Raw genomic sequence first — 22,293 nt, 5'->3', positions numbered from 1 at the left:
AATTAAAGAGAGACTGCATGGTTATGGTTCCATAATGTGTGAGCCCACTTCCACCAGGTCCCAATCTCAAGTCACAACACACCAAAATGTTAATAATTGTGACCAACTTCATTATTGGAATGGCTAACAACTCCTCACTCCCTATAGCATTAGGTAGTACCTCTCTCTTTTTCATTATGTTACTGTTGTAATCTTATCATTTTGTTTCTCTTGTAACTATCTTGAACAAAGACCCAGGCCTCATCACTTTTTTTTTCCTCCCCTTCCCAACCAAACAACCACTTAAAATGCTATCTCTCTACTTTTCTCTCCTCAATTATTCATCCTCCCTATCTCTTTCATTATGTTACTATTGTAACCTTATCGTTTTGTTTCTCTTGTAACTATTTTGAACAAACACCAGGCTCCACCACTTTTTTTCCTCCCCCTCCCAACCAAACAACCACTTAAAATGCTATCTCTCTACTTTTCTCTCCTCAATTATTCATCCTCCCTATCTCTTTCATTATGTTACTATTGTAACCTTATCATTTTGTTTCTCTTGTAACTATTTTGAACAAACACCAAGCTCCACCACTTTTTTTCCTCCCCCTCCCAACCAAACAACCACTTAAAATGCTATCTCTCTACTTTTCTCTCCTCAATTTTTCATCCTCCCTAAAATCCCTCCAAACAAACATACCCTCACATAGAAATTTAATACTAGCAAGCAGCAACACAGATTTTTCAAGTCTTTCCGGTAACTTATTGTGCAACTTTTACATATATATATATATATATCAAAAACGCCATTGAGTTTAGAGTATGTTTGAATACCGCTTATTTTGCTGAAAACTGAAAACAATAAAAAAATAATTAAAAAATTACTATTCACACATGGATTACTGCTCATTTGTCTTAGTATACTGTACATGGAACATGAACAGTGCAAAAGGCGCTGGTCAATAAAAAAAAAAAAGGCAAAACATGCCGTGAGATCCAAACATGGACTTAATCATTCTTCAGGCAAAAAAACCCATCATTTATATTACTATTAATCCATCCACGTATTTACATTTAAATTTAAAACCTAAAATACATCTAAAAACTCGACAAAAACTCAATCTTGGGCTACTTTTGGGCATCACTGACCATCATTCGAACCCTACTCCTCCGTTTTATTCCCAGCCCCCCTCCCATCACTCTCTAGTCTCAACTCCAAAACCATAGTACCAACCAAATCGCTTTTGTTCTGAAGAATATAAAATAAGTAATTTCTCACAAATGCTAAGAACTATAACCTGGAATGGAAAACTAACATAGCAACCAAAAGTGGAAACAATGACAATTCATAAAAGATTAATTCCATTAATGCCTTGCTCAGTCTACCTGCAGATTTGCTCTTAATACTAAAAAGTGACATTGAAACTTCAGATCACTACAATATTGCTACAAGGGAAAATATACATTGATGCAATAGCCTTTTTGCCCATATATTTGGCCATTAGCATAGTATCTGTGGCACAGCAGAATCAACTCCATAATAGAATGTCCATCAATAGTACTCCGACAGAAAACAAAATGAATGGATGACGTATCAAGTATCAATCACTACTACAATACAAACTGACATCTCCGATTAAAATATTATTTGCACATTGCTGCCCAGTTTGAGGGCGATTTAACTTCATGTCAGCAGCTGCCGAAGTTCTGAGACATCCACGTATTGACTACAAGTCAACAGCCCATGTTCTATAGATCAACTGCAAATGAACAAATGGAATGCAAGTTAGTTAGCCTTGTATCCATTCTGAATTAGGTGAAGATGAGCAGTAACAGACTTAATTTTTGACAAACAAATACAATACATAAACTCAGATCCATCCTTTAAAAAAAAAAAAAAAAAAATCTCTGCCCCACACTGTAAATAAATAAATAAATAACAAATTGATGACAACACGATCAACTGGCACAAGATAGTCAGAAGGAATTAAGGGCTAGAGAACGCCCGACAAGCAGCGCATATAAACTACTCATCTTAATTTCAGCTCCGTTTCTAACTAAATTCTTTCAATATCAAACGTTATTTTAACATATAGAAATTAGCACTGTTTACATGGTTGGAAAATACAATATACCCCATTCCACTTTGTTAAAAGCAAAGACAAACACGGTTTAAGTTTCTTGCCTCGAAAACTAGACAAGAAGCAGATACATAAAATTTTCTTACATCAAAATATATTCCAAAAAAATTGTGGCAACAGACTTGGCAGTGACAGAATCATGATAAAATGGCAAACCCCCAAAGAAGGATCTGAAGCAAGTGTTTTTTTTTTCTTTTTTTTAACTGGATCTGAAGCAGGTATTTATTGACCACTTCCCTGGCTGAAGCCAGCAAGGAGAGAAGTCAGTAGACAGTAATGGACTAAATTCTTAGAGAGCAGTCATGCGGGAAGAGAAAAATGTGTGAATTTCATAAGAGAATATTATATTACTCAACATCATTGAGATGAGAGCTCGAAGAAGAATTTGACCTTTGCTATCACTAAAGCTATTTATCAGTAATACGACTTAACGAGTGCTCCTGTCATCTTTGTCACTCATGTCATCTTTGTTACTCGTTTGTGGAGTATATTGGCTGGTAGATGACGGAGAGTATCCAGGTTGACTGGGAGAGTACCCTGCACTTGGACTGCATGATCGAGAGAAGAAATGTAAGAACCACATTGGTGCCTATTAATTCAATAACAAGCTTAAAAGATCTATTTTGAGAACTAGAATTGCATTATCAGCTCACCTGTATTGTGGAGAACTTGGGCTGTAATCTGGGCTCACTCCAGAATTGTATGGACTGGAGAGGTAAAAAAATTGAAAACATCATTCAAGACATTTTTAACACTCAAAACAAAGAAGTACATGTCAATCCACTCCCAAACCATAATACATAGTATTTGCAAGCAAGGGGATAAGTCAGGTGATCTGAGTTAATTCCAGGACAGAAAGCTGATGAGCATACAGCTTTAAAAAGGACGGTGACCGAATTTGAAACCAACATTTAGATAATATCTTTTCAAAACTTATTTAATTAAAAATAAATAAATAAATAATCCTACTTTAAGTAAAAACCCATATCTTTTTCATGCTCTTAAATGCTTCTGTCACACCTAATAACAAACACAGAAACTGAAGTTACCAAATCTGAGAACTACCTTCTCCCAACTGAAAGAATGACACACTGACTGACTAAAAAGTGCTTTAAACCAACCCCAACCCCACCAAAAACAAAACCAAACAGACGCAACTGCTCAAGTTGTTAGTTGTTACTATACAAACCAATCAGTTATGCAGCCCATTAAACAAGCAAACCAATTAATAATGACTGAGGCAATTAACCATCATGTTAACACAGAAAAACCTGATATCAATCTTGCATAAGAGATGTTTCTTTCTTATATCAATAAAATTTCTCACTCATCAAAAAATATCTTCCATAAGAGAGGTAAAAAAGAAGACCAAAAAAGTGCTGTCTTAAAAATAGCAAATTTACCTGCTGGGACTGTATGTTGGGCTTGATGGAGAATATGATGGGGATGTTGGTGAATATGATGGGGATGTTGGGCTGCAACAGAAATTAAAGGTTCAAGCATAACAAACAGTGAATATAAGTTGCCATAATATTGGAAAATCAAGAAAATATCAAACACTGGCCAAGACAAGGGTAGGACATTCAGCTAGCAGCTGAAAATGTAATTTGGACATATGAGAACAATTACATATTTGCAATCAGCTGCTAGCATAATCAACCACACCTTGTACCGCCAAAACAAACAGCAGTCATCATATTTTGCAACATGGCTCACCTGTAATTTGGAGATGTAGGACTATATGGACTGGACGGTGACAATCTTGGACTGCTTGGTGAGTATGCCAGTGATGGGCTGTATTTTGCTGACTGAGGATTGTAACTTGGAGATGTAGGGCTATAGCTTGGCGAGGTTGGGCTGTAACTTGGTGATGTTGGGCTATAGCCAGGAGAAGTGGGGCTATAGGCTGGTGAGGTAGGGCTGTACGATGGGGATGTGGGGCTGTATGACGGGGATGTAGGGCTGTAGGAAGGTGAGGTCGGGCTATAAGAAGGAGAAGTTGGGCTATAGGATGGCGAGGTGGGGCTGTAGGATGGTGACGTAGGGCTGTACGCAGGTGAAGTGGGACTGTATGCAGGCGATGTGGGGCTGTATGCTGGTGATGTGGGGCTATAGCTTGGTGAAGTTGGGCTGTAAGTGGGAGATGTGGGACTGTAGCTTGGAGAGGTAGGACTATAGCTTGGAGATGTGGGGCTATAGCTTGGAGAGGTGGGCGAGTAAGATGGGCTTGTAGGAGAATAGGCAGGACTGGTTGGGCTATAACCAGGAGAGCTAGGGCTATAAGTAGGGGAAGTAGGGCTGTATCCAGGAGACGTGGGACTATATCCAGGGGAGGTAGGACTGTATCCTGGGGATGTAGGACTATATCCTGGGGATGATGGACTATAGCCCGGAGATGATGGGCTGTACCCTGGAGATGAAGTAGGAGAAAATGCCATTCCACCAACATAAGGAGAAAACTGAGCATCTGAAATTGGAGACAGGCGGAGATTTGGGCTCAGCAAATAACTTGGAGACATCAAGTTATCATGATATGGAGTTCCTGAGACAGGAGAGCGGGAAGGTGTCATGCCAAAATCCAGACCATCCATATAACTAGGTAGCTGGAGCTCAATAGCATTCTTCAACATCTCATCATTGAGATACAAAGCACAGTCTCCAGTGCCAATGGGTGCAAGCTGGCCTAACATTATATTTTCAGTAACACCCCTCAAATGATCTGTTTCAGCAAACACCGCAGCATCAAGAAGAATGTCCACCGTCTCTTCAAATGAGCATCTCATCATCGGCCCTGTATCATTTCGGTTGATACCATGGCGAGTGATTGCCATTAAATGGCCACGATAGGTCATTGTATCACACAGGATAGCCAGATGGCGATAATTCACATAAGATCCATCAAAAGATATAACAACCCTCAATTCATCCAACAAGGACCTTCGAACTGCCTCAATTCCAAGAACCTCAATAATTTCTATCAAGTGATTGCTTGTGGTCCTCCTTGGATCAACATCATCATGGCACATAACTGCCAATAGATTAACACCTTCTGTATCCAACATCCACTCTTGCTCTGGCTTAAATCCATCATTATCTTCGAACCGGTTTATCTTACATTGTTTAATAAATACCTTGTTGATATCTGGGATACCTCGAAGAGCCATTTCTGTCAACATGTTACTCTCGATCTTCTTGAGGAAAACATCATCTTCAGCAGATTCATCATTCAGTTCACCCTTCGGAGCTTCATCATTCATGATACGGATACGAAGGATCAGTTTTTCAGCATTGTCATCATTGAATATACAAGTCAAATCATCATCGAATTCAAGGTTGATCTTCTCAGCAATGTCAGCCATGCTTAACTTCTTATCCACCATCATTTCACGATTCAACTCTATACGAAGCAACCAAGGAGAGATTTTTTCAGGGGCAACTTCTTCATCTGGCATTTCATAATAGGATCTGACAAAATCAACATCCTCATCAATAATTGTGCTCATGGGATCTGGATCATACCATACTTCTGTAGCTTGAGTTACACTCCGGAGAGTAGTGTATTCCAAAGCACATTGAACATTCTTTGCTCTCTCCTTAGTTTTACTAACTTCAGGCTTCAAGTAGACAGAGAGAGAAGGTGTTTTGATCCTCTTAGCAACATTAATGATTTCCCTCAACCTAGGAACACCAAGAGTGACATTCTTTGCACTAACACCAGCATAATGGAAGGTATTCAGAGTCATCTGTGTAGCAGGCTCACCAATAGATTGTGCAGCAACACAACCAATCATTTCCCCAGGTGCTACAAGTGACTGTAGGAAACGCGATTCTATTTCACCAATAACCCACTCAAATGCCTCGCGAGTAAGTTTGTACTCCTCCAACACCCTCTTACTGGCAAAAGTACTACGTAGCAAAATATTAAAGAAGAGAGTAGCATTCTTTTGAGCTTCAACACTCAACAAATCCTCACCCGGTACAACCTTCAGCCTCTCCTGGAGCTTATCAACAGCTTCCACAATTTCCATTGGGTGCATATCAGAATGCCTTCGATTGTCAATCTTAAAGATCTTCTGCGCATTCCATATAAGCCTTTTAAGGTTGACAGGCAATGGCCAAGTATTATCACCTGTAGTGGCAATCTCTGTTCCAAGTTGGAATCTATCAGCTTCAAGTTTTTGAACTTCAGCATCAAACACGTTGCGGAACTCTCTTATGGTTTTCAAGTCTTCAATGTGTTCTTGCATCATGTAATCTGGGTTCCAATGTTCATCATCAAACTCATACCTGAACGTCTTATTAAATTCTGATTTTTTCATTTTCAAAGATTCCAGCTTCTGCGATTCTATCCAGACAGAATCCATACCATCTTCCCCATATAGAAACTGGATAACATCACCCAAAGAGTTCCGTACAGTCCCATCATATTTGACCATAATATCTTCCATAGCCTTCACAAGTCGCCTTTGAATGTAACCAGTTTCAGAGGTCTTCACCGCAGTATCAATAAGACCTTCCCTACCACCCATGGCGTGAAAAAAGAACTCCTGTGGAGTCAGTCCACGCAGGTACGAGTTCTCCACAAACCCACGACTTTCTGGCCCATAATCGTCTTTAGTGAAATGGGGCAATGTCCGGTCTATGAACCCATATGGGATTCGCTTACCCTCCACATTCTGCTGCCCCACACAAGCAGTCATCTGTGATATGTTGATGAAACTACCTTTGGATCCTGCAGTAACCATAGCCTTGAGATTATTACTCTCATCTAAACTCTTTTGGGCACTACTTCCGGCATCATCACGGGCCTTATTCAAAGTCTGAAAAATAAAGGATAATTTTAGTTAGTATTCGAAAAAAAAGGGGGGGGGGGGGGGGAATAATCTGGAAAAGGAAAATTGACTTGGCACCTGGTTCACTTTGTTTTCAAATGACTCCATCATAGTACGTCCAGGTTCAGGTTCTAGCTCCTTTGCTTGGGCTTTCCGAATAAGGTCTTTCACTTCATTTTTTGCTTTAGAAATAGTTTCATTAATTGATTCCATTGTGGATGCATCAGCAATGGTATCTCCAATCCCAATGCTAAAACCATTCTGCAAAAGCCAGTAATTAACAAGCCACTGCACGTGACCCAAAAACTTACGAGCCGCATCAGGGCCAACCTCTTCCCTGTTCAAACAAACACATATAGAATAAAATCAAAGAGGGACTTCAAAAACTTTTCAGAGCAGGGCCCCAAGTATAACCACTGATATTCACTCTGACTTCAGTTTTTCAGTTCATCTTTGAATAGCAGGAGCAAAATCATGTTTCATTAGAATAGATGGAAATAAATCTTTTAACTGTTGGTTTTATCAATGACTAATCTTCTTTCCCAACAACTACATATTCATTATCAACTTCAAAAGAAGAAAAAATGCCAATTTTCAGAAGTCTCATTAAAAAATAAATGGGCTTGTCATATTTTAGCTGTAAACCAGAAAATGTCAAGTTTCAAACAAGATATAAGCTATATGAGTGCATAAAAATACCACCTAAAAAATGTGAGTGGATAACTATATGTTAAGCGTGCGTGAATACCAAATAACATGTATCAGACTTCCAGTAGATGTTCCAAGTGTCTTCTTGCAAAGAGTTCCAGCAAGTAGCTCCCCCCTTTCTATTCTTACTTGAGTGTCCCCTGGAGTAATGGATCCAGTTTCTGCCTCTGAGTGCCAGGCAGAAGTTCGTATGAGATTTATTTGTTTTGGTATAATAAGATTGAAAACTTGTTTTCCAGTCCAATAAGGCCCTGGCTTCAAAATTGCAGGAGCAGGAATTTTCCCATCAAAATCTTCCCACCACATCAAGATGTTCATGAAAACATCCTGCAGAAACCAGTGGAGATTAGACTCCCAGAAAATTTTAAGAAAAGGATATTGTTAAATAGACTTAATTTATGCATCCCTGTTACCTTCGGAATAAGTGTGTCCCTCTTGGTGATTTTACGGCATCCTAAAAGCGTATCCTGGACTATTCCCATAACAGGTCTATTCGACTGAGGAGAGACAATGCATTTAGGCACCATCATTAGCTCCAAAACCTCTGCTCTAGTTTCAAATGATTGAGGAACATGCATATTCATTTCATCACCATCAAAATCAGCATTGTATGGTGAGGTAACAGACAAATTCAGACGAAAAGTTGAGTATGGCATAATCTTGATTCTGTGCCCCATAATAGACATTTTATGGAGACTAGGTTGACGATTAAAGAGTACAAAATCTCCATCATTCAAATGCCGCTCCACCTGCAACCACAAAAAAGAGAGTTTGAGACTCATGGTAAAGAGCTAGAGCTATAATATAAAACGATTTAGATTATAAGACAATGCCTTATATCCAAGCTCTAGATGGTGATCACTACTTTTCTTCAAGTAACGGAGATCTAGCCTTTGACCATCATCCCTAATGATATACTTGGCACCAGTTTTACCAGGTGGAGGATGTGGCCCATATTCAACAAGCTCCTTCAACCTGTTTCATCAACAGGAAAATGGAGGAAAACAGTCAATTTACTACTAGCCAAAAATATAAAGAGAGCAAAGAATAATACAAGGGTAGGCATACAAATATGTACAAAACGGTGTACCTTTCAATGTTATATGGAGTAACAGTCTCTGGATATGTGAGATTTAAAGCAATACTCCATGGGACCCCCAATTCGTCAATATTAATGTTTGGATCAGGAGTAATAACAGTTCGTGCTGAAAAATCCACACGTTTCCCCATCAAGTTACCTCTGATTCGACCTTCCTTTGCTTTAAGCCTACTACAGATAGATTTAATTGGTCTCCCTGATCTCTGGGTTGCCTGTATGGTTAGGAAATGCATTAGCTGATGCCTAAAATCATTTATCTAGGAGACACTTGTGTAATTTTAAGCAGCAGCCATACCCTTGGCTGTCCTGGCAACTCATTGTCAAAATATGTGGCTATGTGGAATTGCAACAACTGTGCAAATTCTGAAATGATATGTGCAGGTGCCCCATTCCTCTCTTGTTTCCTCAGATTCTCATTGTGCCTTATAATCATTGCCAATTGATGAGTCAAATCGTCCTGCAGTCAACAAAGACATTAAATCAGACCTGACCATAAGCAGGGTTTCTTCTCTTGAATGTGATAAAATCATAAAACTAAAGTTGCTAAATTACATAAATAACATCCTACAATGCATAAAACCAAACAAGTTAAAAAAAAAAAAAAACTAATAGTAACAAAAGAAAGACTGGTGTCCAGTAGAACTAAGAGAACAAACAGTAGAAGATGCTTGCCTCACTCCTGGAGGAGGTATCCATCATCACAGAGGGTCTAACAGGAGGTGGAGGAATTGGAAGGACTTGTAGAATCATCCAGTCCGGACGGGCATACTTAGGGTTCAAGCCTAACAATTGGCAGTCTTCATCACTTATCCTCTTTAGAATACTAAGAACCTGCCATACATTCAATATGTTAGCATTATGCAACAACTCATTTATAATGAAGAGCGCAATATCTTTTGTGAAGAATGAAGAAAGCAATATTGAATGCAGAATGTGTTACCCTTTCTGCAGTAAGTGTCTGTTTTCTTTCCACAGGCTCTGGAAGCTGTTCTTGATCATCACTTTTCTTCCTCTGAGCCTTGTACTCTGCAATCATTTTCATACCTTCTATAGTGAGCTTTGGCTGCTGAGCACCACAGCCACCACGACTCTTCTTTGCTGGTTGTTCAGAATCTTGATCCTGAACCTCAAGTTCATCACCACCTTCACATTTCGTTTTATTCTTGCAGGCATCCAAAATCTTTTTAAGTCTATTTTTAGGATTCTTTATTTTCAATGCTTGCTTAAACTTGTGGTCTTCCTGCAAGAACAACAGTCGAAGTAGAAAGAGTAAGCAATCTTACTGACACCCAATTTTTGAATTCTACTATCAGAGAACAAAGAGATGACTAAAAATTTTTTTTTCAAAAATTACGATGTCTAAGACACATACCATCTGATACACAACTCAAGTGTAAACAAAGGAAGAGTCTCTTGAAATGCTTAGTCTAGTCAATCAAAAAAGGAACGCAAATTCTGGAATTCAATTTGTTTCATTTAATCAACATATGCATTATCATTTTAGTACTCTCGCATAATTCAGATGGTGGAACATTTTATACATACTTCCATTGACCGCAGTGAACTACTTGGTTCATCCTCTTACACAACCCCTTTCCCCTTTAGGTTATGGCCCACAAAGATCATTTGTATTGCACATGTTCACCTTATGCTTGTTCCAATTAACTCTATAAATTCAAATTACAGGGAGTCATGCAGGCAATAACAACAACCAACACTTAGTTCCAAAATTTTGGGATCAACTACTAAATTTCAACAGACTAGTGCGGGTTGGCCACATGTATTTTTTTCAGCCATTCTAATTTATCCAAAATCAGCCATTCTAATTTATCCAAAATCATACTCTCCCTTAATTGACATGTCCTATTTTTCCTACTTCTAGTAATGTTATTTTGCGTCTTCCTCTTACCTTTTATTGTTCCCTCAACTTGAATCAAACCCATTTTGTCACTAGTGCATTACTTACTCTCCTTAAAACATGATCAAATCGCATCTCAAGCAACTCTCCTCATCTTTTCACCGAGAGTGGCCAGTGGCCACCCCTATCTTTCAGCAAATTTCCTCATTTCAAAATCTTATTTTTCCTTGTATTCCCACTTATCCTTCCAAACATTTTCATTTCAGCTACACTCATTTTATGACAATTTCACTTCTTAACCGCCCAACGTTCAAGTAGGCAACTAACATGAAAACCCTGTGGAGCTTAAACTTATAGTCCTACTACTATATGCAAACGGAATCAATTCCAAATTCAACAAGTGCACTTAAAACCAATAAAACATAACTGAGGCTTTCAGATACCTCATCAGCCAGAATTTTCGAGCAATTGAAGCAAACAGAGCGCATGATACTGAGCACAGTCTTCAAAAACCCAATATGGAACATAGGCTTAGCAAGCTCAAGGTGCCCAAAGTGTCCAGGACACTCTGCCATGTTCGCTGTGCAAGTCTCACACTTCAACTTTCTATCAATTGTACCGAGCCGAGGGTCGCTTAAACCGCCCACCTTCGGCTTTCCCCTCTCCATCGTCTCGCTGTGCTCAACCTGCACCACTGACATTTGCCTCTGCACACCAAAACACCAACAACGCCTCGTTCAAAACACACTTAAAAAGCTCAAAAACACAATTCAACAAACCCTAGAATACAAGAAGTAACAGAAAATTGAAAAAAAAAATGAATCAGAATTTAGCTACAACTGCAGCTGGTAAATAAATCCGAATTCCTTTTTTTCCGTTTTCCCATGGATTTTCTCAGCAACCAAACGGAACTGAACAAAATTGAAAAGAGAGAATTGAGAAATGGAGAATTACGATCTCGTCGGGGCTGAGTATGCCGAACTGAACCATGCGGACTTTGGCGACCTCCGCCGGAGAGTAAGGAAATCGCATATCCATGGCGATCGGATTTGGAATGAAACAAAAAAAAAAAAGAACAAACCCTAATTCAGAGAGTGAAACGAGTTTGAAAGTTCTTAAATCTTAAAAACTTTTTTTTTTTGGTTTTGAAAGTTCAGATTAGTTTGTATTTTCGTTTTTTTGAAAAATGTTTCGGTTAGTATTTTTGCTATAACTCTGAGATAGATCGACTGCGTGTTTCTCTGTCTCTCTTGAGGAACTCTCAATTAGAGAGACTACAATCGAGAGAAATTGGAAGCCCTAGGGGTATATTTATAGACGAGCAAACCCGACCATGTGCGCATTCGATCTCAACGAACGCTATCGTGCGCCGAATGCGCATTTACGCTATTTTGACTAAAAGACTAAAGTACCCCTTATAATTTTTTTCCACATAAATTATAAAATTTCAATTGAAAATAAAAATTATGTCAAATTTTTTGCAATTTTGTTTTGACTTTAAAATTTTCTAGAAAATTAGTTATCTTTTAAAATTTAGTATTTTTTATGAAACTATTTCGTTTTCAATTTTTGGTAACAATCTTAAATGTATTGAAAAAATATCTTCTAACCTCCCTTATTAAGCATGTCATGACATAGAATTGTTTTCTTAAAAATTTTAGTGAAAAGAAATCTTTAATAAATAAGTCATACTTTTTATATTAACCAAAAATAGTTTTTCTTTAATTTATTTTTTCTGATACTAACAAATACTGAAAAACGTGAAAAACTATCTTCAAATAAGGTTTTTCATTGAAATAAACTGAGCATAGATGCTAAAACATGTCTTTACAAAAATTGGAGTGTCAATAACCTTTAAATCAATTGGCACTTTCTATTTTTCTTAATGGAGATATACATTTGAATTTTTCTTCCCCATTAATGATGTGTCAAGGAGAGAAAAAAAAATACAAAGATTTAGAGTATCAAGTGGAGTAAACTGGAGATTCTTTTGGATAAAACTTAATTATGATAGTTCATTTTGGAGAATTAGAGTTTGATTGCCTAAAGGTTCTAGGTGAAGGTTAGAGCCATTGGTATGGTCACTAGTGTAGTTAGGAAGTTATGGACATTTAAAGATGGACTTAGGTTGTACACTTGTACATCCAAATGCAATTACTACTTGTGGATGTTGAACACGATGGTCGATGCAAGAGTTGCTGTATTAGATTTGGCCTAGCTAATCCACAACACTTACATTCATCAAACTAAGGTTAGACACAGAAGGCAATAGATGCTTCTATGAAAGGAAAGTAAAGGATTTAAAATTATTCGAATCAATTATTGTAAAATAGCACGAAACTCAAAAAATAGCCAATGAAACACAAAAATCACTCACATTATATTATGAACCAGTTATGCAAAATAAGATTTTATTACAATGCTTATGCAAATAAACAAGTCATTATAGCTTATACAAAATTTTTTTTTTTTTTTTTTTTTTTTTTTTTTTTAACGTTTTCAGATGGTGAAAGAAAATAGGGAGTGGTGATTGTTGTATGTAAGGAGAGAAAAACGATTAAAAAATCAAGAAAAATTTATACATTAATGAAATAGAGTATTGAATAAATAACCATTCTATATGAGTGTTTTGAAAGATAATTAACTAAAAAATAATAATTTTTTATTTCAATAATAGAAAGGAAATTTTTGTATAAGATGATATGAATGCTCTTAGTAAACTTAACTTATAGTTTTTGATCCATCCATTATGGTGTTTTATTGCTTTTAAATTCGGATTTAATAGCAAGGTTATCGATTTTGTACCGTACAGGCCGGTACGACTGGAATATACCATACTGGCCAGCAATCTGGTACGCTCAACCCCCCCTGTTTCGTACCAGAAAAAATACCGGCCGTACCGGCCAATTTCGGGCAATACCGGCCGGTACAGAAAAAAGTTTTTTTTTTTTTTTTTTTAAGTTTTGTAATTTTTGAATTTTTGTTAGGACAGAATGATAACTTATTTGCATTAACTTATTAGTATTATTTGTTTTCTTAGTATGCAATGGTAACTTTTAAGCTTTCTATCTTATTTTTTTATTTTTTTTCCCTTTTAATTGATACTAAAGTCTAAAATCATGAATAATTAGTTCTGAATTGAAGAAATATTTTATGATAAACTTTTATATTTATTATAATATATATATACACAGACACATACATACATACATACATATATATATTTATTTATTTATTTATAAATATAAAAAATAGCGATAAACTCGAAACGGTACACCGGTATTGACCGGTATCCGAAATATATCGTACCGGTGACCAAACCGGTACGGTCTCCGGTACGGTATTGACATTATTGTTTAATAGTCATGTACCATGACACACACCTTTAATAACGTTGTAACTGGTGTTTTGTTTAAGGAATTCATTTATTTATTTAAAAAAATAAATAAATAAATAAGGGATTAAATGGGGCCAAAGGAAGAGAAAAAGTTACGAACTCATTCTTTCTTATTGCGGACCTGAAAGTTGGGCTAAAGCATATCTTTATGCAGTACAAAACTCAATGCTCGATGAAAGTTGAAACCCAAATCCAACCGACCTAAACCGGCTCAGACTCTCTCTCTCTCTCTCTCTCTCTCTCTCTCTCGCACTGGTCTTGAAATTTCCAGATAACAATTGACACGCAAACGCGTTGTCATTTTCAAAATCGCATGGCAAATGCTAGGAACACCGTGAATCACACAACTTTTTATCACAATTCGTCGTGAAATAAGCTGTGAATCATGATAGAATGGGCCCTATAGACGTATCATTTTTTTTTCTTTTCATAATTCACCACGTTACAAGGTGCGGCAACATTCGTGCTATTATTCGTGGTCTTAGAGTTGACCTACGTTGCATACGATGACAATTCAAAATACAAAGCCCAAGTCTGTTTTATAAACCACCCTCTCATCCTTTTGTTCTCAGCGTCAACAACAACAACAATTCCTAAAACCCAACGAACGCCAATCAATGGCTTCCGTCTACAGCTGCACGGAATGTGGGACAAACCTCAATCTGAGCTCAGCCCACCTCTACCCATCAGACTTTTACTTCGAGGCTGGGAACAAAGGCACACTTTCCTTCTCATGGGTCGACTCGTCCAAGTTCAGGTTCGAGAAAGAGGACAAGATCAGACCCTTTTTCGAGACTCTCAACTACTGGGGCATACAGAGGAAAAGGACCAAGATCATTTGCAATAGCTGTGGCCGTGTTGTTGGTCACGTGTACGATGATGGTCCTCCCATGACTGACAGTCCTGGTCAGTTTCACATGGGACCTAGCCAGGTCATTCCTAGAGCTCCCAGATATCGGATCAAGACCAAGGCGCTTCAGATCACATCCTAAAACCTGAAACTGAAATTGGGTATTTGGTTATTTGTGTTTTTGAGGTTTTGGGTGTGTATTTTTTTTTTTTTTTTCGAAAGTCAAATGGGGTTTTGGGTCTTTTGGGTTTCTGAGGCTTTACATATGTTGTTATATACTTTTGTATAGAAAAGGTTCGGTTTTGCAATATTTTGACTTTCATTGTATATAATATATATTTTGGTCGAAATAAAATGGCTGTTGATCTTGTTTTTAGTACTATTTTGCTATAGATCATATGGCTTATGAATCAATAGCTGCCATTATTAGAATCCGAAACAATTAACAGCACAATACAAGTTCACCAGCAACACAAATTATCTACTAAAAAAAAAAGGCTCAGGGCCTCAGGCCTCTTTAGCTTAACACCAATTACCAATCTGCTCGTAATAACAGAAACAGGACCCAAAGGCAACAACGAGCCCCGTTTTCCACATAGTTACAAAGTTATCCACCGCATTGTATTCTATCGTTGATCACTCATCTAATCATCCTCGCAGTGCCTTCTTTAGAATTATACCATCTCTTAACGTAGAAGTTCATTCCTCTGCTTCCATATGTGGTAAACTGTAGATCATAATGAGAGTGTACATAAAAGGGACTTCATGCCTTTACCCTTCAACCGAGATTCACCCCAACACATCCTCCCAATGATTTTTAGGATTTTTTATTAGACACCATAACATCAAGGTTCTCCAAATCATTTTCAAAAAAGAACAGCCATCTTTTCTCTCTGTCCTCAACCTACAAAGAATACATTGAGTATCAATAGTAATGCCCCAGCTTATCATTCAATCCTTAGTTGTGAACCAGCCTATACAGGCATGTCTGGGAATTGTTTTAGAGAACCATAACAATTTCCGCCATCTTACTACAGGGAATTTAGTTCTTACCCTTTTCCAGGCCCCTATGCATGAGAATCGCCTAGATTTTCCAGCAGTCAATATTGGTTTGTTTTCCCTCTCAGTCTCCACCAAGCTCAACTTACTTTGAATGCACAATAGATCCTCTGATCTAGCAGGGAGCCAAATCCAATCACCATCCCGCAGGATACCTTTGCTTCAAATGAACTTGCTGCATGATACACTGCCCGATAGCCATATTGAAGAAACAAAGTGCCATTGGGGTGCCAATACTCATGCCATAGGGAGATAGTTTCACCTGAGCCTACTATGAACTTAATGAATGGCCTTGTAATTTCTCTTAGATTCAAAATCTTCCTCCAAGACCAGGTGCTGTCTTGAGGAACTTTAACCACTCAATGACTTCTTCTTTTGAGAAGATTCAAGTGAACCCATGCAATCCAAATGGAGCGTTCCTAGGCAAATATATTCCAAATGACCCCAATAATAGCAACCTTATTCCATTCCTCCAATGTCCTCAACCCCAAACCCTCATTTCTTGGCTTGCATACATGATCTCAACTTATTTTTGCCCTAGAAACTGAATGGGCTAATCCATTCCAAAAAAACCTACTAAGCTTTTGCTCCACAATCTTAATAACTTTCTTTGGGAGGATCAACATTTTGGTCCAATACGCTTGAAGGCTAAATAAAACTGACTTAATCAGTTGCAACTTTTTAGCATAGGACAAAAACTTGGAAGACCATGAATTAACTATGGCTGATTTATGAGAGGACCATAGTCTTTTTTAGTAAGATTTTTGGATATGAAGGGCAGTCCAAGATACCTGATAGGAAAATTACCTTCTTTCAATTGGAGCATGTTAAGAATCTCCTGCTTAAGATTCGGAGAATTAGCTGTGATAAACACCTCACTGTTGGTAGAGTTGGCTCTTAATCCAGAAATTATACTACAGTTTTCTAAAGCTTTCTGCACCACTTCTACAGAGTGAATGTCAGCCTTCAAGAAAACCATTAATCATCAGCCAATCAGAGATGGGAGAGCTTAAGAGCACCACATTTATAGCGAAACTTAAAATTGGCGCCAGCTGCCTATGCCTTTCTGCAGTAACCTTGAGAACACTTCCATGGCTAGGACAAAGAGGTATGGGATATAGGACCCCCTTGCCTTAAACTTCTTCCACCCTTTAAAATCTCCTACTAAACAACCATGGAAATATATTGAAAATACTAATACATCATAGGTGTGGTGTGATGTTTTAGAATGTACTAATACATCTTGTCCCTTCATGTGTGATTTGCTTTCCTCCACAAGCTAGTAGAATGTTACTTAAAGATCTCTTTTTTGTTTTATACTATTACCCCTTCAACTATATATATATATATATGTGTGTGTGTGTGTGTGTCAGGCAATCAAAGATAGTTCTTTCTTTGTGATAAAACTAGTTTTGGATGATCTCTAGCATGAAAAGTTGAATAGCGCAGTGGCTTAAACTCCTATCATATCAAACTGGTCTATTTGTAGAGATGGGGGCCGAACTAGGAACATGGGTAAAGTGATCTATTGCAAACCAGTTAAGTCAAAGTGGTAGATTGTAAGAGTGATAAATGGTTTCTGGTATTGTCTTGGAAGATTGAGCTGCTGAATCTGTCTTCAACATGTTTCTTGGAATAATGGAGTGGATAGGAAGGATTGGTATTGGAAAGGAGTAGAAGGATTGATTACAAGAGTAATTATTAAGAAAGATGAAGCATTCTTTTTTGCTCATGCAGTGTAGACAAAGATTGATATTGGAACTGCTTGGAAGTTGGATGACTGGAAATTTGTGGACTCTGCAGGAGACATTGCAGATCAGGACTCTGCACAGTATGATGGGGAGTTATAATTTTAGACAATGAGTGATTTTCATAGTCCATAAGCAGTTCTTAGTTGATGATGGAAAATATGCAAGACATAGTATAGTCAATGGATGGTAATATCTAGCATTTCTATTCTGGAAGTTGGAAGTTTCAACCTTGATGCATACGTATATGAGTTTATCTTCTGATTAGAAGATCTATAGTATTAAAGATGGATGCAGATATGAGGAATCTCTTACAGCAATAACAGGCACCTTATGAGGAAGTTTACTCTTGAATATAAGAAGATCATATTCGCTCGTAGTTATCTTTCACAGATGCAATATAGTTTTGAACTGTTACAGGACTTTGTGCTATCAAATTGTCAGGAAAGCCATCGGCTAGGAGAGGCTGCTAAATTCCTTCTTTCTCCTACCTTTTGACCCAGCTATGAGAATTTGAGGGGAAGAGTTCATGATTTAACATCCTAGGGAAGCTCTTTAGCTGCGGATTGCTTTGTTCTTGGGGTGTTGGGAGTAGAAGGGGCTTATGATCTTATGAATTACTATGTTGCTTAAAATCTCCATTATGCATGTTCATATGTATGGAGTGTTAATATCAGAAATTCAATTACTGGGTGCTCACCAATTAATTAGAAAGGATACAGTGATGAGGGGCCAAGAACTGCAAATGCAATACTTCTACCCGGTTCAGCTACTTGTATAATTCATGAGACATCTCTTGCTTAATGAGGGGAAGTATAATTTCTTTAAAATCAGTGTATTCAATATAAAATACAATTGCTTTTTTATGATGTTACTCCTCCCCGATAAACATTTTTGTAATTGAAATCAATGTATTGTGGTAGTGATGCTGATGGTAGTTGTATTTTCGGTCATAATGGCATACACCATCCAGTGATCTAACTGAGGAGCCCCACCCCAGTTGAGATCATTTTTCAAAATAATTGGAAGGTGATAAACCCCAGATCTAACATAGTAATATCTAATAACTATACGAAATTAGTGAAATATCTATTATATTTACAAGACTACAACTTTCAAGCAAAAAAAAAAAAAACTATCATATCTACAACTGTATAAAAAGACTAAGTTCCTAGCTTTGTTATGATGCAAAAAGATATGAAATTATCTTCTTCTTCTTTTTATCATTAAATTGTTATAAGAAATATGAGATTGTTAAATTCTTTTTATATTTTTATTATTGTTCTTAGAAATACACTTTTGCTTTTATAAAGAATGAGAGTAAAAGACGATTGCATACTTTTGGTAGTCTCACTTTTGCAATTAAGAGAGAGAGAGAGAGAGAGAGAAGTTCTATAAATTGTTGCATATCTGGTTATATGTTTTTTGTTGAATATGGACTTGAAAGTTTTAATTGGACGCCCTATTTCATCCATGTATGGTCTCAGGTTCAATCTTTTAAAATATACTTGACTGAAGAGAAAGCAAGTTTGGATAATGCTTGGCAACCATCAATTTCTTAAAAAACTAATTCTCTGCCAATTTTTTTAGTTGGGAGTTCTTGCAACTGAAATTCTGGATTTATTCATATGCTCACTTGTCAGTTCTTAGAATTTCCATGTTGCAACTACCAGTCAATGTTTCTTTGTCTTTTGCTGTTCACATGCAGCTAACTGATATATAGTCTCGTTGACCTTAGTATTAATTTTTTTTTTTTTTTTAGTTAAGGACCTTAGTATTAATTATACACTAGAGGATATAACAATTGATTTTGTATGGAAAACCAATCTATCAATCATATTTGAAGGGTAGGTTGGATTAGTAGCTCTCGGGGTTGGTCATGCAAGTCAATTTTCAGGCTTTGAAATTTGTCCCATCATTCTGTGATCTCAACACTATTAAAACAGAGAAAATTAGTGTGCATATACCAAAGAAAAGTTTACTCAATTAGTGAGCGTATACCAAAGAAAAGGTTTGTCAAGATGAAGCAATTAGAGGAAACTAAAATTGGTGGTGCAAAGACAAAACAGGTGGTTCCACCACCTCCTCCACCTCTGCCACAACTTCCAAGGTTCTGGGTTAAGAAGAGTTTTACAGAAAGTGTGACAAATCAAGAGATTGCCAAATTCTGGAGGCAGAAGCGCATTGAGGAAGAAGATCACCTTCTTGCTGCCATCAAGGCTGCAGCTCGAATTAGGGCCCGAAATCTTTCAGTAAGATCTTATGACATGCATTTTAGATATCTGATACAGCAATCATTGGCTGCTCATATTTATCAATTTAACTCATTTTTATAAAAGAAGTATCAATTGTGAAGCTAAAGTGACAGAATCTAACGTGTGAGAATGTATTTTTTTATGGCTGCCTCTTTTGGCAGAGCTTTTTACTAACTTTTTAGATTAACTTTTTCTAGGTTCAACTGTATTTTTGTCCAACTATTTTTTTTTTTTTTTTAAAGTTTAATAAACTCTCCCAATCGAGTACTGGTTCGAACCTGGACTATATTCCGTATTTTTGTCCAACTAATTTTTTTTTTTTAAAGTTTAATAACTCTCCCAATCGTGCATTGGTTCGAACTTCCCTATGAGAGCTAGAAGGACCACTGGGTCAAGATGTTGTTGACATGTAGTGTAGTCTTGTGACTTGAGAGTGTCGGACTTATATTCTCACATGGCACAGAAATGATGAGAGAGATGTAAGGTCTAATGTCATTTTCAATCACCCATGAAAAATTTAAATTCGGTTCATATGAAGAGAAGTTTAAATTGATGAAAATCCTGTTTTTTTTCATTTCCCGTCAGTCATCGTTAGCAGGTTAAACCGGATCTCTCAAAGTGTAAAAAATTATTTGGGACACCTTTTAAGAGTAGTCTTTATGTTATTCTTATCATCTCATTTATGCAAATTCATTGATAAAACAAGTTGTCAACAACAACATAATAATATTCATCGGCAAACAACAACACTGACCAAACTGCTTTCTTTATATTATTTTGCAATGTATATTCAGGGAGGATGGGGAGGAGAGAGCAGAATTGAGTTTCTTACATTCAAAATTCCAAGTGCTGTACTATTTGTTTGGCTTTTAGAAGCAAGGGTGTCATGCCCAAATGATGTGTTTGCCGTCAGGCTTTCTTCCCTGGGCCTGGGTTAACTAGTGACACTGATAACACACAAACATAGAACATTTTAATTTATTACAGTTGCTAACTTGTTGAAGGTGTATGGTGTATAGGAGGAAGACTACAAGTGCTTTGAGGATTCCTTGAAGGATGAGGATGAAGATACCATGGAGAACAACACAGCAGTCACTGCCAGTGACAGCAAGAACAATGAAATTCGTGTGGGAATAAAGGACTGGTTAGTTCATTTTCTAAATTCTGAATGATTAGCGCGTGTATATATAAATATATATCACAATGAGAAAAATTAAATGCAAATTACAAACCATTCTGAATTTCTTTTAAGAAAAACTGAGCTTCCAAAGAATAAAGATAAGAAATTCTAATGGACTAATTAGCCATGCAAAAATGCTAATCCCCTAACTATCAGTCTCTGTGATTTGATTTGGTGAACGGATTTAAAATTCATTATCATCACATAAATCTTCAACTTACTCGATAATTAATATATGCTCTATTATCAATCTTAATTGATATTTGCAGGTGGACAAAAAGCAAGTATGCCTACTTAAACCAGCCAGCCATCAAGTCCATGGATCCTTCCAAAAGAAGAACTTCCACTTACATTCCCAATTGTTTACATTATAAGCCCACTCCTTTATATCCTACATCCCTTGGTGTGTTTTAGACCATTGGAGCTGCTTCAATTGACTGTATTCATTTGAAAATGTGAAAAACATTGTTTGTGCTGCATGATTTGCTGAGTTGTGTTCTTTTCAGTAAGGGTGTGTTTGTGTAGTGGCTGCATTTGCGTTTGTGTAGGTTGCGCTTTTTTTGGCTAGTCCATGGCACTGTTCATGGATCAGCCAAGTGATAAAAACACGTGAATAGTAATTTGCAGCAATAAAAAATATTTTACTACAATGTTTTCAGCAATAAGTTTTCAATTTTCAACAAAATAAGCGGTATCCAAATGCACGCTAAGTGTTATTGCATATCTTGTAAGCTTCAATGAATTGCGATGTTACTGTAAGGGGAAAAAAATTGTTCTCTTGCTTGTATGAAGTGTAAAGCTGCAATACATTTTCCTTTTATTGTCTACTAGTTGTAGACCTATGTGATGTGTAGGAATAAATAAGTATTTTGTAATTGTAATACAATGAATAATCTGTTCTCTAAAATTTATTGAAGATAATTTGTTTTTCCTAAAAATTAAACAATTTTTATTCCGTCTAATTAGATTTATTTCGGTCCAATTTAGTCCGCTCAGTCAATTTCGGTCCCCTTAGGTCCATTTTGGACTAATTAGGCCTTAAATTGATCCTTTTTGGGTCAACTATTTAGTTTTGAGTTAAAAAATACAAACAAAATTAAAATTAAAATTAGAAATATGAGACCTAAAAATGCAATAAAAATGATAAATATTCAAAAGTCCAATTGGTCCATTTTGTCCTCTTC

The 22,293-nt window shown here is 36.9% G+C and overlaps 3 protein-coding genes across 3 annotated transcripts; 2 read left to right on the top strand and 1 right to left on the bottom strand.

Annotated features, from left to right (window-relative positions):
• Positions 1 to 1,312: 1,312 nt before the first annotated feature.
• On the bottom strand, positions 1,313 to 11,885 carry LOC115994475 (DNA-directed RNA polymerase II subunit 1). The gene is made up of 15 exons (XM_031118644.1): positions 11,575 to 11,885; positions 11,064 to 11,327; positions 9,703 to 10,002; positions 9,435 to 9,593; positions 9,058 to 9,219; positions 8,754 to 8,974; positions 8,497 to 8,638; positions 8,077 to 8,412; positions 7,704 to 7,990; positions 7,034 to 7,292; positions 3,840 to 6,943; positions 3,527 to 3,598; positions 2,777 to 2,830; positions 2,514 to 2,671; positions 1,313 to 1,742 (listed from the first exon to the last, which is right to left on the bottom strand). Exons 1-14 carry the CDS (start codon positions 11,656 to 11,658, stop codon positions 2,551 to 2,553), a joined length of 5,565 nt encoding a protein of 1,854 aa, XP_030974504.1. The 5' UTR covers positions 11,659 to 11,885; the 3' UTR covers positions 1,313 to 1,742; positions 2,514 to 2,550.
• A 2,636-nt stretch (positions 11,886 to 14,521) lies between these two features.
• Positions 14,522 to 15,249, top strand: LOC115994474 (uncharacterized protein At4g08330, chloroplastic). The gene has a single exon (XM_031118643.1). The coding sequence runs from the start codon at positions 14,635 to 14,637 to the stop codon at positions 15,007 to 15,009; it is 375 nt and encodes a 124-aa protein (XP_030974503.1). The 5' UTR covers positions 14,522 to 14,634; the 3' UTR covers positions 15,010 to 15,249.
• A 4,282-nt stretch (positions 15,250 to 19,531) lies between these two features.
• On the top strand, positions 19,532 to 21,759 carry LOC115994473. The gene is made up of 3 exons (XM_031118642.1): positions 19,532 to 19,926; positions 20,949 to 21,073; positions 21,379 to 21,759. Exons 1-3 carry the CDS (start codon positions 19,696 to 19,698, stop codon positions 21,521 to 21,523), a joined length of 501 nt encoding a protein of 166 aa, XP_030974502.1. The 5' UTR covers positions 19,532 to 19,695; the 3' UTR covers positions 21,524 to 21,759.
• Positions 21,760 to 22,293: the final 534 nt, after the last annotated feature.

The sequence above is a fragment of the Quercus lobata genome, chromosome 6, assembly GCF_001633185.2.
Source record: "Quercus lobata isolate SW786 chromosome 6, ValleyOak3.0 Primary Assembly, whole genome shotgun sequence".
Taxonomy (NCBI): domain Eukaryota; kingdom Viridiplantae; phylum Streptophyta; class Magnoliopsida; order Fagales; family Fagaceae; genus Quercus; species Quercus lobata.
Note: the sequence above shows the minus strand (reverse complement) of the source record. Positions and strands in the feature narration are given on the sequence as shown.

Bases quoted from the DNA above. Each gene is read 5' to 3' on its own strand.
- LOC115994475 (XM_031118644.1), bottom strand. From the start codon at position 11,658: ATGGATATGCGATTTCCTTACTCTCCGGCGGAGGTCGCCAAAGTCCGC. The intron at 9,594-9,702 runs GTAACACATTCT...AATGTATGGCAG, and splicing joins AGACACTTACTGCAGAAAGG to GTTCTTAGTATTCTAAAGAG. The intron at 6,944-7,033 runs GTGCCAAGTCAA...TTTATTTTTCAG, and splicing joins TTGAAAACAAAGTGAACCAG to ACTTTGAATAAGGCCCGTGA.
- LOC115994474 (XM_031118643.1), top strand. From the start codon at position 14,635: ATGGCTTCCGTCTACAGCTGCACGGAATGTGGGACAAACCTCAATCTG.
- LOC115994473 (XM_031118642.1), top strand. From the start codon at position 19,696: ATGAAGCAATTAGAGGAAACTAAAATTGGTGGTGCAAAGACAAAACAG. The intron at 19,927-20,948 runs GTAAGATCTTAT...TATGGTGTATAG, and splicing joins TTAGGGCCCGAAATCTTTCA to GAGGAAGACTACAAGTGCTT. The intron at 21,074-21,378 runs GTTAGTTCATTT...TGATATTTGCAG, and splicing joins CGTGTGGGAATAAAGGACTG to GTGGACAAAAAGCAAGTATG.